Source organism: Elaeis guineensis, chromosome 1 (genome assembly GCF_000442705.2).
Source record: "Elaeis guineensis isolate ETL-2024a chromosome 1, EG11, whole genome shotgun sequence".
NCBI lineage: Eukaryota > Viridiplantae > Streptophyta > Magnoliopsida > Arecales > Arecaceae > Elaeis > Elaeis guineensis.
In genome coordinates this window covers 20,638,322-20,655,354 of record NC_025993.2, presented here as the reverse complement: position 1 = coordinate 20,655,354, position 17,033 = coordinate 20,638,322, and the positions used below count along the sequence as shown (strand labels likewise).

At 34.5% G+C, this 17,033-nt stretch overlaps 1 protein-coding gene across 2 annotated transcripts; it reads right to left on the bottom strand.

The window, feature by feature from the left end:
• Window positions 1-12,886: 12,886 nt before the first annotated feature.
• LOC140855366 (L-type lectin-domain containing receptor kinase IX.1-like) lies at window positions 12,887-16,684 on the bottom strand. 2 transcript variants are annotated; one of them, XM_073251251.1, is made up of 2 exons: window positions 14,943-16,684; window positions 12,887-13,529 (listed from the first exon to the last, which is right to left on the bottom strand). In XM_073251251.1, the coding sequence occupies exons 1-2, from the start codon at window positions 16,594-16,596 to the stop codon at window positions 13,111-13,113; spliced, it is 2,073 nt and encodes a 690-aa protein (XP_073107352.1). In that variant the 5' UTR covers window positions 16,597-16,684; the 3' UTR covers window positions 12,887-13,110. The 2 variants fall into 2 exon arrangements, with proteins under 2 accessions (XP_073107352.1, XP_073107355.1); XM_073251254.1 differs by lacking the exon at window positions 12,887-13,529 and adding an exon at window positions 14,621-14,770 and having other exon boundaries at window positions 14,943-16,682.
• Window positions 16,685-17,033: the final 349 nt, after the last annotated feature.

Below are 17,033 nucleotides of genomic sequence, written 5' to 3'. Positions count from 1 at the left end.
GATTATAAATATAAAATATTAAAATATAAATAAAATATATATAAATTTTTTAAAAATTATTATATTTTAATTAATGATGAATTATTTATGATAGAATATCCATCGCAAATAACATCATTTGCGACATGTGATTTTCATCATAAATAATTTATTTTTTAAATATAAAAATACTTTTTAAAGTTATTTATGATGAAAAATTTTTATCATAAATATTTTTTTTATGATGAAAATATTTATGATACAAATTTATCATTACAAAAAAATTAATTAATTTTATTTTTTAAAAATATTAAATTTATTTATTAAATTATTTATGATGAAATGTTTGATCATAAATAATTTTATTTATGACAAAAATCATCTATTTACAATAAAAATTTTTCCATTATAAATAATTTTAAAAAAATAAAATATTTTACAATGCAAATTTTACATTACAAAAAATATATTATTAGCAATAAAAATTTTGTTTCAGTCATAAAATATTATCTGTGATCTTATTTTTAATGATAAAATTTACATCATAAATAAGTATTTACGATAAAAATTTAGTATTTACGATTCTTTTTTTGCATCGCAAATACTCTTTTTTGTTGTAGTATAGAGCTATTTCATATAGAGTGTAGGATGCCAATGGAGAACCCCACTTTATTTTTACTTTGTGAGATATAAATACAAAATTTGTTAGAAGTATGCATTTTTTGTTTAGCAATGGATGTTATGACTTTCTCATCTTCCTCTTCTCTTTTTTAGTATAGGCTATTATGCTTCAATGCTTTTCGGGGTCACTAAGGTGATCCTTAAAGTCACCAATTAAATTATAGATTTAACATAGCCAAGCATATAAAAATGGATAGATAATATCCACTTATCAGATATTAAGCAATATAGTCATTTCTTTGAAAGATTTTTTTTGATACCATTTGAACTGAAATTTAAATCAAATCATGATTTTCTTGACAGTTCAACACCACTTAAAGATCAATTTGCAAATTTAACTTGATACCAATTATTTTTGTTTTGAAGTGATAAAGATGAATTATTTCAAATCAAATAGTTTTAAAAATTTAGAATAATAAATTAATTTAAATTGATATCAGCAAATCAGTCAAAGCAAATCTTAAAGAGTTTTTCAGTTCTTCTTCAAAAGATCATCTCTTCCTTTTCTTAAGAAATATCAAGTAATTAGGTCCAGAAAAGGTATGTAATTTTTGAATTTATCTCAAATGATATCATATCAAGAATATAGCTATACAAAATCAGATTTGAGACAAAAATATTCTTCTCTTTTTGTCAAGAATACAAGACAAATATAAGCTGTCTAATACCAATTGATTAAAACTGAAGTTCTCTTTAAATATTTGGCTTTAAAGATAAATGACAGCTTGCTTGAAATATTTTGTTTGATATGATCAACTTCAAAAGATTCAAGAGGAGTATTTTTCAAATTTAATTTTTAAAATCAATCAATTGAATAAAGCATGAATGTTCCCTAATAAATTCTTTTTTAAGATCAAAAATGATTTTTCTTCTTAAGTTTAAGAAAGATTTCTCTTCTTAAGATTAATAATGATTTTTTAAAACAAATCAAATGAATAAAATCACATGAAGGATCATATGATTGGAGCAAAATATTAATTATTTCTTATTGTGTTCAAAGATCATCTCTCTTTCTAATTTTGATTTCTCCCTCTATTTTCAAAAATAAATATTAGAAAATTTATTTTTTTAATTCTCCCTCTTTATTTTATAGTTAAAGTATAATTTCAATCAAATAGATAAACACAAATATAAGCATCAAGTGAGTGAACACATCAAACACACTAACTTTTTAATAAAGATCAGATTTTCATTGATAGTCAAAATATAATTACAAAAATGATTTCAAATAAAATAAACATCAAAATATCCAAAATGTATACCACATACATCTATCAAAAGTTGGATTGCTAGGGTCACTATAGCTCAAAGAGATAATCCTAGCATCCTAAGAGAGCAGGTCAGGGTGATCTAGGATGAAGGTTTAGAGTTTCGAACTAGATAGAAGAGGGGTCTAGAAAGGATTATGGCTCGAAAAAAAAATGAGAATAGAAAGATAGTGCCTTGGAACATTTCTAGCAAAGAAACTCATTCCAAACATAAGGGTTGACTCTAGTAAAGCTGGGGTGGATGTCTAATAGAACTTATTTAAAAAATTCAGTACAGTACTCGAGTTGACTCTTCTGTTTCAAGAATCGACTCCTTGGTATAGAAACAATTCAAAGGAGTTTTAAATCAAAAAAGTTTGATCAATTTGAATGAAAATTGATTTGCAATCAAATAGACTCATAGATAATCATGCTTCTTTTAATTTAAGTTTTCAAAGAATGAAGTGATATGGGAGAAGCTAAAAGATCATGCTGAATTTGAAAGAAAATTAATCTCATATTAATTAAATATTATGCATAGAAGAGAGCATGTAGATTTTGAATTTTATTTAAAATCAAAATATTCAAAGTTCATACATTCAAATCATGGAACATAATCATTGTAGGCACTAATAAATTATCAAAATTAATTAATTAATCAAAATATATTCAGCAAACAATGATGGTATAATGTGAGAAAAATTTAGATTTTATCAAATATCATCACCCATCCAATTTTATTTCTAAGGCATCCATTCATAAAAAAATTTTTCTTTTCATTTCATTGGATCCTTGGTATATCTGCAAAATTATTTTCTAAACTTTGATACCTAACTCATCTTGGATCCTTGGAGGTTAGACCATATGATTCCTTTTGGAACCCAAATTTGTTTAATCAAAACATGACCATTTTTATTGATATTGCAATCTGAAATTCTATGGCCAACTTTGTTGCATTTAAAATAAACTTTAGAATGATTTTTATGATAAGTTCTAGTAAATATATTTTTAATAAATCTTTATTTTTTTGAAGAGTTAAAATCAATTTCAGTATTGTTGAAAATAGATTTTTGATTTTTTAATATTAATTAAAGCTTTTCAGAACTAAATGTAAACTTTTGAACAATGGGCTTCAATATTTCTATCTCTTTTCTTAATTTTATATTTTGTTCCATAAGAGATTTTTTATATTTCAAAAGCTTCTCTTTTTCTTCAACTAAAGATTTTTTAGATTTAAGAAGTTCTTTCTTTTCTTTAGTTAAAGTATTCTTTTCTTTTAAAATATCTTCTTTTTCTAATAAGAGTTTACTTTTTTCATCAGCTAAAGAAGATTAGACTTTTTCAGCTCTTTATTTTTCAGTCTTAACTTTTTAAATTTATCCATTAAATCATTAAAGACTTTAAATAATTTATCAAATATGAATTAAAAAGAGTTTTCAGAATTTTTCTCATCCTCAATGGCCATGAGGCAAAGATTTGCCGCTTCTTCTTCCTTATCCGAACTTGATAAGTCACCATCTTTCCAAATCCCAACCATTGTTCTTTTCTTAGTCTTTTTCGGGTGCTCCTTGAGTAAAGGACAATCTGACTTGTAGTGTCTCTTCTTGCTGCATTTGTAGCAAGTGATATTCTTTTTTTTTTTTTCTTGTTCATTTTCTTTCTTCTTCACATTTCTCTCTATGAGGAATTTTTTGAATTTTCTTATGAGTACTGCTATATCCTCATCATCTTCACTCTCTTCTTCATCTTCTTTTTCCTTCGACTCATCGCTCCCCTCAAAATGTATAGTAGATTTGAAGACAATGGTCTTCTTTTTCATTGGCTCTTTCTTTTTCTCTTTTTGAGCTATGTTCAACTCATGAGTTATGAGAAAACCTATCAACTCCTCCATGGATAGCTTGGTAAGGTCTTTTGCTTCTTGAATGGCTGTCACTTTTTTTTTTCCATTCTTTTAGCAAAGACCTTAAACTATTACAAATAAGTTTATAATTCGTATAGATTTTGTCAAGACCATTTAAACTATTAATAATATTAGTAAATTTAAAAAATATATCAGAAATTGACTCATATTTTTTTATTTTAAACATTTCATACTTATGAACAAGTAAATTAATTTTAGACTCTTTAACTTGGCTTGTTCCCTCATGAGTAATTTCTAATTTATCCTAAATTTCTTTTGCTGATGTACAAATAGATATTTTATTAAATTCATTAGCATTAAGTGCACAATATAAAATATTCATGGCCTTTGCATTTTGCTCAATTAGTTTCATATCATGCACATCCCAATCAGCTTCGGATTTGAAAATATCAATACTATTTACTTTAATTGCGGGAGTGTATGAGCCATTGATTATAAATCTCCATAGTTGATAATCTAGTGCTTGAATATATATGCATAGGCGTGCTTTTCAATATATGTAGTTTGCACCATTAAATAGTGGTGGTCTCGAGGTTGTTTATCCTTCAGCAAATGAAGAATCAATTGGGGTTGCCATGATTTTTTACTCTATGACTACTAGGTCAATAATTAAATATTAGAGTACCCACTCTGATACCAATTGTTACCCAGAGGTAGCAACCTAGGAGGGGGGGCTGAATTAGGTTCTTAAAATATTTTAATCAAATTATACTCTAAACAAGTATGTGCTTTACATAATTCAACTTAATATGATTGTGTAGTGTATGCAGCAGAATCAAATATGTATGAAGCTAAGCAAAAATTAAACAAAGCTAACTTAGAGTTAAACAAAGTTGGCAAGCAAAGCAATAATTAAAAGTATACAAGATATATAAAGCAATAGAGAAAGAGGCACAACTCAAACAAAAAAATTTATAGTAGTTCGGTGTAACCTAGCACCTACATCTACTCTTCAAGCTCTCCTTAAGAATTTTACTATAATCTCTCTGATTACAATGTGTTTATTTTTTTGGGCTCACAAACAAAATCAGTTGATTTTTCAGGATCACCAACCAAAATTTTACATCAATAATTTTTCAGGCTCACTATCAACTCAGTTGGTTTTATGGGCTCACTAACTAAAATCTTACACCAATAGTTTTTTGGGCTTACTATCAACCCAGTTGATTTTACGGACTCACCAACTAAAACCTACAAAGTCCAATTCTGAATTTGGATGGGTCTGATCTTTAAATTTCTTTCTTTCAAAGAAACTTGTAAAGAAAATAAAATACAAATATAAAAATTTTAGTTTAAAATAAAAATAAAAAAATAAACTCTTTTAGATATGAAGAAGAGGCTGAATGATCGGCTCTTTTGAAGATTGAACACTCTTGTTTGAAGCTTGAGAAGATGCTTGAGAAGTTGTGAAAGATATCTTTCAAATATCCTATGAATTTAAAGTTTGGTTCCTCTCTTTTTCTTTCTTTTTGATGTAAAATGAAATTCTCTTAATCTGAAAATGATTTCTCTTTTAAATCCCACTCATCTTCTTTCTAAATTGATTTTCTAGCCTTAAATAGTCTTGGAGATGGCTAGAGAAGGAGTTTTGACCATTAGAAGGGTTGATCTAGCTGTTAGAGACAAAAATTAATCGTTAGAATAAAATTTGCATATTTCTAAAAGTTTTACAGAACTAGTCATTGGGCTTCGAGTCGACTCGGATAGGATTCTAGTCGACTCGAGCTGTTTGCGAGTCCATTCGAATCTTTTTCTAAAAAAAATAATTTTTTATCTTTTTTTAAAAACTTCAGCTCAGATATTTGAGTTGACTCGAAGGTCCGCTCGAATTTTTATGAGTGCACTCAAATTTCTGTGAGTCTACTCAGATTTTTTATCCTTATTTTTTGAGTCGACTCGGATGACACTCAAGTCGACTCGGATGACACTGGAGTTGACTCGAGTATGCTGACTGAAATTCTAGTATGTCAAAATCTTTTTTTCTTCTATTTTTCAACTTGAGTCGACTCGAATAAAATTTGAGTCGACTCGGATGACAGCCAATGAAAAAATACTGAATAAATTTCTGTACGAGTGATTTTTTGACTTCAACTTTCGAGAACTTCTTTTATCTTGATTTTTATGATCTTTTCCATCATGAAAGCTTCCAAAAACTTCTTGTTTGAGGTTCATTTAGGTATTTAGATCCATTCTTTGAAGTGCTTAGCCTTTTTTAGGAGATTTATTCTATGAATGATTTCTTCATTTTAAGCATTTGGGAAATCCTATATTCACTCATAAAATAAATAATTAGTATCATAATCATTCTAAATTTTGAAATCATCAAAAGCAATTATAGAGTCAACACACTAGTTGCTGGAGCTCCAACCATGGCCAGGATTTGATGCAAAAGATTGGACAAAGGCTTCGACATTGAGCATCAACGGCAAGGATGGCTAGAAATGAAAGAAGTAGGCCTGGAATCAAATTGAAAATAAGGTATCCAAATGAGACATCCCCTTTTTGACAAAAATCTAGCAATTAGTCGGTCGGAAACCAAAATCCAAGAGATAATGTCACGCCCCCGATCCGAGATTATGAATCGAGGGTCATGGCAACTGCCGCATACTCATAGAAAACTCTTCCTATAAGCATGCAAGGCATCTTATCATGTTATGCTAAAACAACAGCAAAATAATTAGTCAATAATTTAAATCTAAAATATAACGACCTAAATTTTTTCTTTAATATCTCAATAAATTCAACAACGATTCATAGGCCTTACATCAAATTCAATAAGACTTCCAACCGAAAATAAAAGTATAGAGATTCTGCTTCTGATCACTCTTCCATTTATATCTTGTATCATCTTAATTCCTCAACATCTGTAAAAACAGTAAAATAAGAGGTAATGAGCTAGACAGCCTAGTAAGTAATGATCACTTTTCAACAGATTTCATTAGGCATTTAAGTAAATCATCATTTATAGAAAATAAGCATATAGAGTTAATCAATTCGAAATCAATTTCAATTATGCAACATAATTCATGCCAAATTCATTTCTTTTTCGAAAATTCGAGTTTCTTTCTAGATTTCAATTTCTTTTGTTCTTCAATTCTTTTCGTCAACCATGAGCTATGACTACATTTTTTCTGTGACAGGATCATAATACAGCGTATCTTCTTGCGGTGAGCTGCGAATCATCTGGCAGCAAAGTCCTTCGGAACCGCTGGTCTCTCTAGCGGTTTGTCGCTGGTCTCTCTGGCGACGTAAACCCTCAGGACAAATTAATTGCCAACGTATATGCCCCTATTGGCAGGGTCCTTTACATAGTCAAGTTGTTAATTATTATTGTTTCTTATATCATAATTCTTCATAAATCATGTTTCATATTCTAATTTCGATAATAAAACATATAATCATGTAGTATCGAAATCAATCAATATAATGCATCATGAAATCAATATGTTCAATCATGCTTCATCATAACATTTCAAATAAGATATTTTCATAACAAATACCATTCATCCAATACATGCATCGTTTCACAAATCATGTCAGAAAAATACATTATAATTTATCGATAAATCTAGAAAAAATAAAATATTACTTACTTCAAACGCATTCCAATAAATCCACATAATTCTATAAATTTTCTTTCAAAAATTCTGTTCGTAGATCATATTGTGATATCCCATGATCAAACATCAACAATCCTATACAGAATCAATTTCAATAATTAGAAAGAATACGAATACCATATTTCAACGGTTTAGATTGGGTCCAATCATCTAATTTCATCTAATCAAAATCTAATTAGGACCTAAACGATCCAAAGTTTGACTATCAGATCAAATCGGATAAGAAGTGATAGGACCGAGGTTTCTTCATTGATTTCATAAAATCAAGTGGAGAGAGAAAATAAGAGGAGAGAGAATTCATGAGGTACAATTCGAATTGATCAGGTGACACAATCCAACATTACGATTGGTCCAATATCTTGATTGATGAAATCAACATGATCAAATCAAGTTATGGTTAGATCGAAATCATGGATGATCAAATCTAAAGATTCATGGTCTGATCAAGATGGGTGCCAGTACGCTGTTTGACAATCATAGATCAGGGTTCTTCATTAGAATCAGATCAGGACTATTAAAAGAAATTTCTTCATTCACTAATCTTTTTAGAGAGAGAATCAATCAAGAGAGAATATTTTAGAGAGAGAAAATTTTAGAGAGAGAAAATTCTAGAGAGAGAAAATTCATCTTGGACTCCTCAGATGATATGATTCAACAAATTCGATCGATCAGATCAAATCATGCTAAGATTATCATGTGGATAATTTAATAAAATTATAGAAATTAAAATCTTAAAAATACCTAATCTGATCAAAGTGGGTGTCGGTATACCGTCCGACGATCGCAGATCAAAAATCCATCACTAGGATCATTTAAATTCATCATCATTCTTCTCAAAATTTTAAAAAATCTTAGGAGAGAGAAATAATCTAGAGAGAGGATTCTAGAGAAAGAAACTAGAGAGAGAAAATCTAATTCTAGAGAGAGAAAATACTAGTTCAAGCTGAAGAGAGAGAGGGAAGAGAGAGAAACTCTCTTTCTCATATTTTATTATTTATATCATTATTTATTAATTTATTTATTTTTCTCTTTCTTCTTTTCTTTCTTTCTCTCTTTTTTTTTCTTCACGGAAGAGAGAGGAGAGAAAATCCTATTTATTATTATTATAATAATATTATTTTATTTTTCTTCTCTCTTTTTTTTATTTATTTTTCTTTTTCCTTCTTCTTTTCGTTTTCTTTTTCTTTCTTCTTTTTCTTTTCTTTTTTTCTTTTTCTTTTCTTTTCCTTCTTTTTCTTTTTTTTTTTCTTTTCTTTTCCTTCTTCTTCTTTTCTTTTTCTTTTCTTCTTCCCGTGGGTTCCTTTGGGCCGAAACAGGGGACCGTGAGGTCCCCTCGTTGGTGTTTCGACCGACGGTATAGCCGGCGTGGAACGGCCGTCGGCAGGAGGGGAGCGACTCGACGACACTAGGATAGCCAAACCGATGGTCGGTGGTGACCACCGGCGCTGGCAATCAAAGAAAAACGAAACCGAAAACTCTCCTTTTTTTCTCAAAGAAATTCGACGACTCTGGTCGTCGGTGAGCATGCACACTGGCATGGAAAGGAAAGGGGAGAAGAGAGGAAGGGGAGGAGGCTTACCTCCGACGCCGGCGAGGCTTTTTCGATGAGCAATTGGACAGACACAGGGACGGGTTTCCGTGAGAATTTTTCGGCGATTGCCGCCGACTGAGCTTGTGATCTTTGGTGGAAGGGAGAGAGGAGAGATCTCCTCCTTAAATAGAGCCAGAGAGAGTTCGTTTCCGACTCTGATTGAGAGCTGGCGAGAGGAGGAAGAAGACTCTCTTCGGGAGTCTTCTCCCCTGTTTTCTTTCTCTTTTTTTTTTTTGTTTTGGGCTTTGGTGGGCCCGAATTCTTGTTCGGGCCAGGCCATCACAGATAAGGACAATGAAAAGAAATATAGATTAGAAGATTCAAGCCTCGATTACCTTATCCCTGTGAAGCTCATGCATCGGTGGTGGTGGATGGCAATTGGGATGAAGCTTGGGAAAACATAGGTGAATCTCCAATTTAAAGCCAAATTTTCAATGAAGGGTCAAAGAGAAGCTGTGGATGATTTAAATAGAGCAGCTCAAGATACCAGAGTCCTTGTTAATATTAGAATCCCACTAGAGAAATAGGGAAGAAGGTGACCCCTATATGAAGTCTATCTCTTCATAGCATGTGCAGTGCACATGTATCTCAATTCCCACTAGGTACATGCAGAGCACATGCTCGGTTAATTTTTTTTTTTTTATTCAAAGTTCTATTTTAGGCTGAACTATGCTTTCTAGGCTAGTCAAATGGATCAAACTAAGTGCACTATCAGGTCCAAAACATTCAGATATTAAAATTTATCTGACCACTTAATTATATCTAGATTGGCCAATCTCAAGATCATATCTTTGAGTATTTCAGAATGTAGCTCAGACTATTTTGTACTGTAGAATTATCTTTATTGACGCACTTGAACCTTTAGTAACATCTAATATCTTCATGCTGATACTAAATTATTATGCTCATGCCATATGCTTCCCTTGGGATGGGTGCAGCTACAAATGAAAACTTCCCCTCTTCTTCTTATTAACCAAACAGCTACTTTCATGTGATTATTCTAGTAGAGTATATTCAACCATTCTTGCTACTAAACTTTGAGGTCAGCCTTTTTCTTTTTAAAATGAAAAATAATTGTTGATATATGCTAACATCTTACCATCATTTTGCATGTATTTTCTTGCTTTAAAGTACTTAATGGCCTTCCCTTTGACTTTTCTTTCGGTACTCATACATCATGTATTCTCTAGAAATAAAAAATTTTGATCACATTCCATGACTTCTAAATAATAGGTTCTTTATCCATTTAGATGTGGCCTGTGACTTGGCTTGTAGTCATGTAAAATGTTCTTCCTTATCACCAATTTTAATTTGTCTCCTATTTGTCAGATTCTTCTTGAAAAATAAGCTTGACTTGGATCCCATATGTGTGAAACACATCAAGGTGGTGAAGTTCAACCCCGCAGGATTCTTCTTCAAAAATAAGCTTGACTTTGATCCTATACGTGTGAAACAGATCAAGGTGGTGAAGTCCACTCCGCAGCCAAATTTTCATTGAACTAGGGGTGGCAACCTTGGCCAACACCATTTAGTTTGACCGACCCAAAACATTTAACTAGACTTGTGTTCCATAAGTTTAGTAGGTGTCAGGTAGTTTCATCTTGTCGATGAGGTGGGGTAGTGTAGGTTTGGTTTAGGTGAATGCATATTAAGCCATCTAGTTATCCATAATTTGTAGTTTATTTATAAATATGGGACTCAATCATTCAACAAACTCCTATTTTAGTAAATCTAATATAATTGTTTTAGTTTCATAAAATATGTGATTATGTCCATTTCTCCATTGCTATCCACTTTTCTTTTTATCCCTCTTTGTATGATTAAAAATATTCAGAGATTTGGCGCCCCACATTAGCATATTCAAATAGGTCAATCTTTCTGGCACATCAAATCACCACCAATAGGGATTTTGATATTATACTCCTCTATTGTAGACAAATATACTGTGTCTTCTTTCTAGGGTGCATGAAGGAGATGTTGATGCTTGCTAAGAGTCTCTATTTTATCACTGAAAAGCAAAATCCCGCTTGCAACTTTTCTTTATTTTATTTTAGTATATCTTATTGCACAGTTGATCCTCGCTAAGAGTCTCTCTTTGATCATTGAAAAGCAATGTCCTTAAGACTGAAAGTGGGCTCGGGCCGGTCCGAAGCCCATCGGGCCAGGCCAGCTTCAGGCCGGATTTCGGACTTAGTTCGAAACTATTCAGGCTGGACTTTGGCCAAAATATAGGGCCTGTTTTACTTTCGGACCGGACTCAAGCCTACCTTTGGCTCGGCCCGGACCCGGCTCGAGCTCGAGCCTGATCATAAGCCCGACCCCGTCCGTCGACCATTACCGTCTTCACTCCTGATCCTCCCTGCTCTTCCGCTGGCCGTCGGTCTCCACCCTCGATCTCCCCCTCTCCTCCATTAATCCCAAATCCCCCCTTGCCCCTGGGATCCATAAACCATAGATTTCGATTGGAAGCCAGAATAAGGGAAGTGGGGAATGATGAAGAGAGAGCATCAGGAGAGCGGCAAGAGAGTTGGAGGGTATCCGACGGCGGAGATGCTGTCGAGTGGCAAGAACAAGATGATGGCGATGGAGGAGCAGGATGGTGGAGTGGATGAGCTCTTGGCCGCGCTCGGGTACAAGGTCCAATCCTTGGACATGACGGACGTCGCCCTCAAGCTCGAGCAACTCGAGATTGCCATGGGCAGCAGCGCCGCCCAGGACGATGCCTTTCTCTCCCACCTCGCCTCCGACACCATCCACTATAACCCTTCCGGCCTCTCCACCTGGCTCGAGAGCATGCTTTCCGAGCTCAACACCCCACCTCCTCCCCTTCCCTTCGCCTCGATTCCAAACCACCAAAGTAACCAGCTTGATCTGTCGTCGGTCCCCGCCGTTGTAGCTCCGGCCTCCATTCTCGATCCGGCAAAGTGCTCCACTATGACCATCGTCGACTTGCCAACCCCATGGCACCAGTTGGAGTACGATCTCAAGCCCATCCCCTCCGCCGTCACCGCTGCCCCCGATCGCATCGTGTATGGTCCGGAGCCACCGATGGAGCTGAACTCACGGGATTGCAAGCGGATGAGGACCTCAAGCGGATGAGAACGCACGGGATCGCAAGTGGAACTGAACGCACGGGCTGGCCCAATTTGTTTGGGCCGGGCTCGGGTCCGGGCTTGGGTCGGGCTTGGGTCTGGATCTTTTAAATATTTTCGAGCCTAAGCCTGGCTCAAAGCTCGATAAAAAATTTCGGGCTGGGCTCGGGCTGGGGTTTGGCCCAGTCCAGTCTGGCCCACTTCCAGCTCTAAATGTCCTACACACAACTTTTCTTTAATTTATTTTATTATATCTTGTTGCATATTTTTATTTTTTATTATATATTAGCTTAACTTTGGTTATATATAAATACGATACTCTATTTTTGTTCTTTTAGATTTTAATTTTAATTTATTTTAATTTTAATTTTTTATTTTTTTTTTTGTGTTTTGCACTTTCTATGTTTTTCAGTTGATTTATTACCGATCTTAGGTTTTGATTTTTATATTTTTTAATTTATTTTTATCTCTTTTATGTATCTTTTCCCGTTCATTTTCTATCTACCTTCTTTGTTTTATATTTAGTTTTGCCATCTGAATTTATTTATAATTTTATTATATTTAATTGTTATTTATTAAATTTGTATAATAAATTAGGCATGTGAAAACCCAACCATTTGGTTTCACTGAAAAATAATACTGCATCATCATTGATTGTTGCACTACATCACATGTGTCAATGCTTAATTATCATTTTGGCATTATGATTTGTAAAGATCATTGTACTCAAAAGGAAAGAAATTCTCAATGTAATATATTTCCTGAAATTTAGGTGGATCTCCATTTATTCTATATGCATTTTCACAAGTCATGTTCAACCAAAAATAATAAATAGTGACAATGCCATCATATTACATGAACTTCCTGTATTTCTCAAACATGTCATTCTAAATGTCTGAATTAAACCTTTTAACATGACTGACTATCCTCCATTTCTCATACAAAAAAGAAAAAATAAAAAGGCATGACCCACCATCCTTCAGCGACCAGATATTGAAGTAAGAGAGTACATGTCCAATGAAGTTGATGCAAGATTATACAAATCTCCTGTTGGAGGATGGTATATTGGAATAGGCATCTTGTGTGGCAAATTTGGTAATGGAGCATCACATTTAAGGACATGAATTGCTTGTCTTATTGAGGGTCTGAAATTGTAAGCTGGATGAGCACACCATAGCCCTACGGTCATCAAGCGTTGCAGTTGTTGCTTATCAAAATTTAAGTTCAACCTTCTATCTGCTGCAGCCAAACACATCCCTTTGCCATAAAGCTCCCATACCCATTCTACCAAACTCACTTCCTTCTTCTTTTTTCTTGCTTCAACTGGTTTTCTACCGCATGCTATTTCCAATATAACCACTCCAAAGCTGTAGACATCGGATTCTTTGCTGGCTTTTCCTGTAAAATTTTATGAAAAATTTTATTTAATTGATAAAAATAATTTTAAATTTATGATTGCTCTTTTTTTTTTTTTTGTTTAGTTACAAGGAAACTAAAATACCAATATTTTCCATTCGAATTTGATATCTAAGGAGATGCATCAGGCAAATGTTATAAGAGATTCTAGACAAACCACCCATGAATCTAAATTCAAAGACCTTTCACTTGTGTGCGCGTGCGCATGTGCATGTGGGTGAGCGTATGTTTGCGTGTGTTTTTGTGGGTGTCGGTGTCTGTGTAAGCAGTTAATTTCCACCAGTTACCCGCACCCCGCTGATCCTACCTCAGTTAGGACGTATACAAGCCAGACAAACCGAGTCAAAATTTAAATTTTCTTAATCTAGGGTCAAAGTTGCTGAACCTACCCAAAGGTGAAAGATAATATCACAGAGGCAAGCACTCAGTAGTTTTGTAGGCTTTCATTCTTTGAAAAATTCCAATGGACCTCCAAAAGCCTTCAATCTATCTCATTATTCTATCAAGGTTTCTCTTTTATTCCTTCTATTGTTGTGGGAAGTTTATGATGAAAGTTCATGGATCATATCCCTACCACCTCCGGTAATAGCCATTGATGTATGATTTCATAATTAGGATATATATGTTCGACAACGCATGTGTACTGCTCGGAACGATCGAGGACAAGATAGTCAACATCCAATGCAGAAAAGTCCACTGGCCAATCCATATATGCATGGCCTGATAAATGAAAGATTCAGATGTTATGTCCAGTCTATTTATTTTACTATATTATCGGCTGTCAGATAACTCTAACGCTAAAATCTTTCCTAGTTGGATGTGCACGTGCATCACAACTATAATAAACCAAAAGCTCAAAAAAAAAAAAAATTTTTTTTTTTGATGTTCTGTGTTTTAAAAGAAAATATGATGACTTTTATTGTGGATAAAAACTTTGGAACAAAGTTTGCTGTCGTGAAGTTGGTTCATTCGGAAATGGCCTTTTAAAGAATTTTGCTATTTGTTTGTTGCTATAAATAAAGAAAAAGAAACAAAATGATACAAATATCAACCACACATTCAACACATACCGATGCAAGATGTATAACCAATTTTATTCCTACCAGAAGTTGAGCAATTGCATTGTTATTCAAAAAAAATCATACAGGAAAGTTACCCGGGTTTCTTGCACCATCCACTTTGCTTCAAAACATGACGCAATTCACAACGCTAATCAAAGGGTGCTAGAAGAATACAACACATCAGCTGAGTGACTTTAGAGTTACATATCTGAGTTACTAATAAAGCGTTTTCCGAAAGAAAACTTTAAAACAATTAGAATGCTTGCCCTGTCGCATGCCTAAAGATAACTAATAAGCCTATTGAAAAAGAACACTCGAACATTATTTCTCATACCTGTATTAGAATATTCAGGTGCCACATATCCCCTGGTCCCCATCAAAACAGTTGTTAGTGGATCGCAATCATGATCGACGAGCCTTGCCAATCCAAAGTCACCAAGCTTAGCATTGAACTCTGAATCCAACATCACATTGCTCGGCTTCACGTCTCTGTGGATAACGCATTGCTCCCACTCTTCATGAAGGTAAAGCAATGCTGAGGCCAGCCCCAAAGCTATCTTGTACCTCTCCGGCCATGCAAGCAATCTATCCTTGTTGTATAGATGGTAATCAAGGCTTCTGTTCGGCATATACTCATAAACAAGCAATAAGTCATCCTTTTTATGACAATAACCAATAAGCTGGACAAGATTACGATGCCTTAGTTGACCGATAATCGTGATTTCAGATATATACTCCTTCCTCCCTTGCTGAGAATCTCTCGAGATCTTTTTAATGGCCACTTCAAGCTGTGGGTCATGCAATACTCCCACGTAAACCTCCCCAAATCCTCCTTGTCCAAGTTTCCCCTCAGCAGCAAAATTATTGGTTGCGTTTGCAAGTACGCTATAAGGAAATCTCTTAGGTCCAGCGGCTCTCTTCACTGCATCACTGACTAAAATATCAATAGTCATATCTTCTTCTTCTTCATCATCTTCTTCCTTCTCTCTACTAGCCTTCTTGCATATATATTTTCTCATAAACCACACAAAACAAAACCCACAGGCTAAGAGAACTACAGCGGCAATAGCAAGACCCAAGCCCAAGGCAAACTTTTTGGTTCTCGGTCTAAGATCAGTGGAGCTGAAATTCCAAGAGAGGATCTTGTGCGTCTCAGTTTGATTACCTGTTGCAGCTGAGAAGCCAACGGCAACCTCTTCTGGCAGGTAATCCCTCAAGTTGACAACATAAGAGATACTCCAATTCCTCCTAGGATCTGTGGAATTGCTGAGGAACACAGTCAAATTTTCAGTACTAGAATTGTAGCTAATAGATGCATCCAATATGGAGTTTTCTCTGATGCTAGTATTCAAGTCCCGATGCGCAACAGAGATGATCCTGTTGATGTCGATTCCCATGTGATTGGCACTCGAATCATTATACTCTGGGTTTTCGAAAGTATCGAATTCCACGGCAACAATCTGCTTTGGTGCCGTCCAGTTAGCACCAGAACGGTTAAATAGCCCAAGAGCCCCACCATTTGAATCCCTCGCGCTCGCATTATCATAAGGGTATGACGAGAGGAAGAAGGTAATCCCATCGGCGCTTATATTTCGATTCATGCCATCAATAATGAAGGAGAAATTTGTATTGAAGTCAGCGAGTTTACCTGAAGCCTTGTCCCAGAGAAGTACCGGTTCATCATATACAACGCTGCCGGTGCTATTTAAAATCGAAGAGTCGGCTACGTTCTTGGTTAGTTGGATTTCTCCGTCAAGAAAATAGGCGTTCCCGAAAGGTGTTATGCTGTCTGCGGCATCGGAACTAGGGTAGCTGAAGGTGAGTGCATCGGTGATCATGATGCACACCAACTGAAAGAGGACGACCACGAATATTCTAGGTGGAAGAGGAGTTCTGGAGCTGCTGAGGATCATGCTTGGACGGAGAAGAATTGCCGTCTGATTGTTCATCAAACTGCCGAGAGTGACTCCGAAACCCACTCCCCACATATCCCGAACGCCATTAAATTCTCATCAAGGTGCACCTTTCATTGTCTCTCTCTTTTTTTTCCCCTCTTTACGGAAAGGAAAGGAGAACCCATCCTAAATTTTATTAAAATAAAAAGAGTACACAAGGAGGAAAGGGGAAAAATAGAAGCAACTCCCTGTTTCCATCGAGCGTAGAATGATGTTTATCAAGACTAATATGATATTTATCAACTAGAGTCTTGTGGGACGTAGCAGAAGTTGACCCGTATAAATTGCAAAAAGAAAATCATACGAGTCGGAAAAGTCATGCAATTCCAAAGCCACATGATTTCTTAACGATATGTGAGGATTTGTGGAGCCATGGCCTGTGACCTGCCTTATTTGACCACTGCAGTTTCTCAATTGTTAGATATTCTGGTCACATGCTTAAGTAAATGTGGATTCCATGGACTAAATAA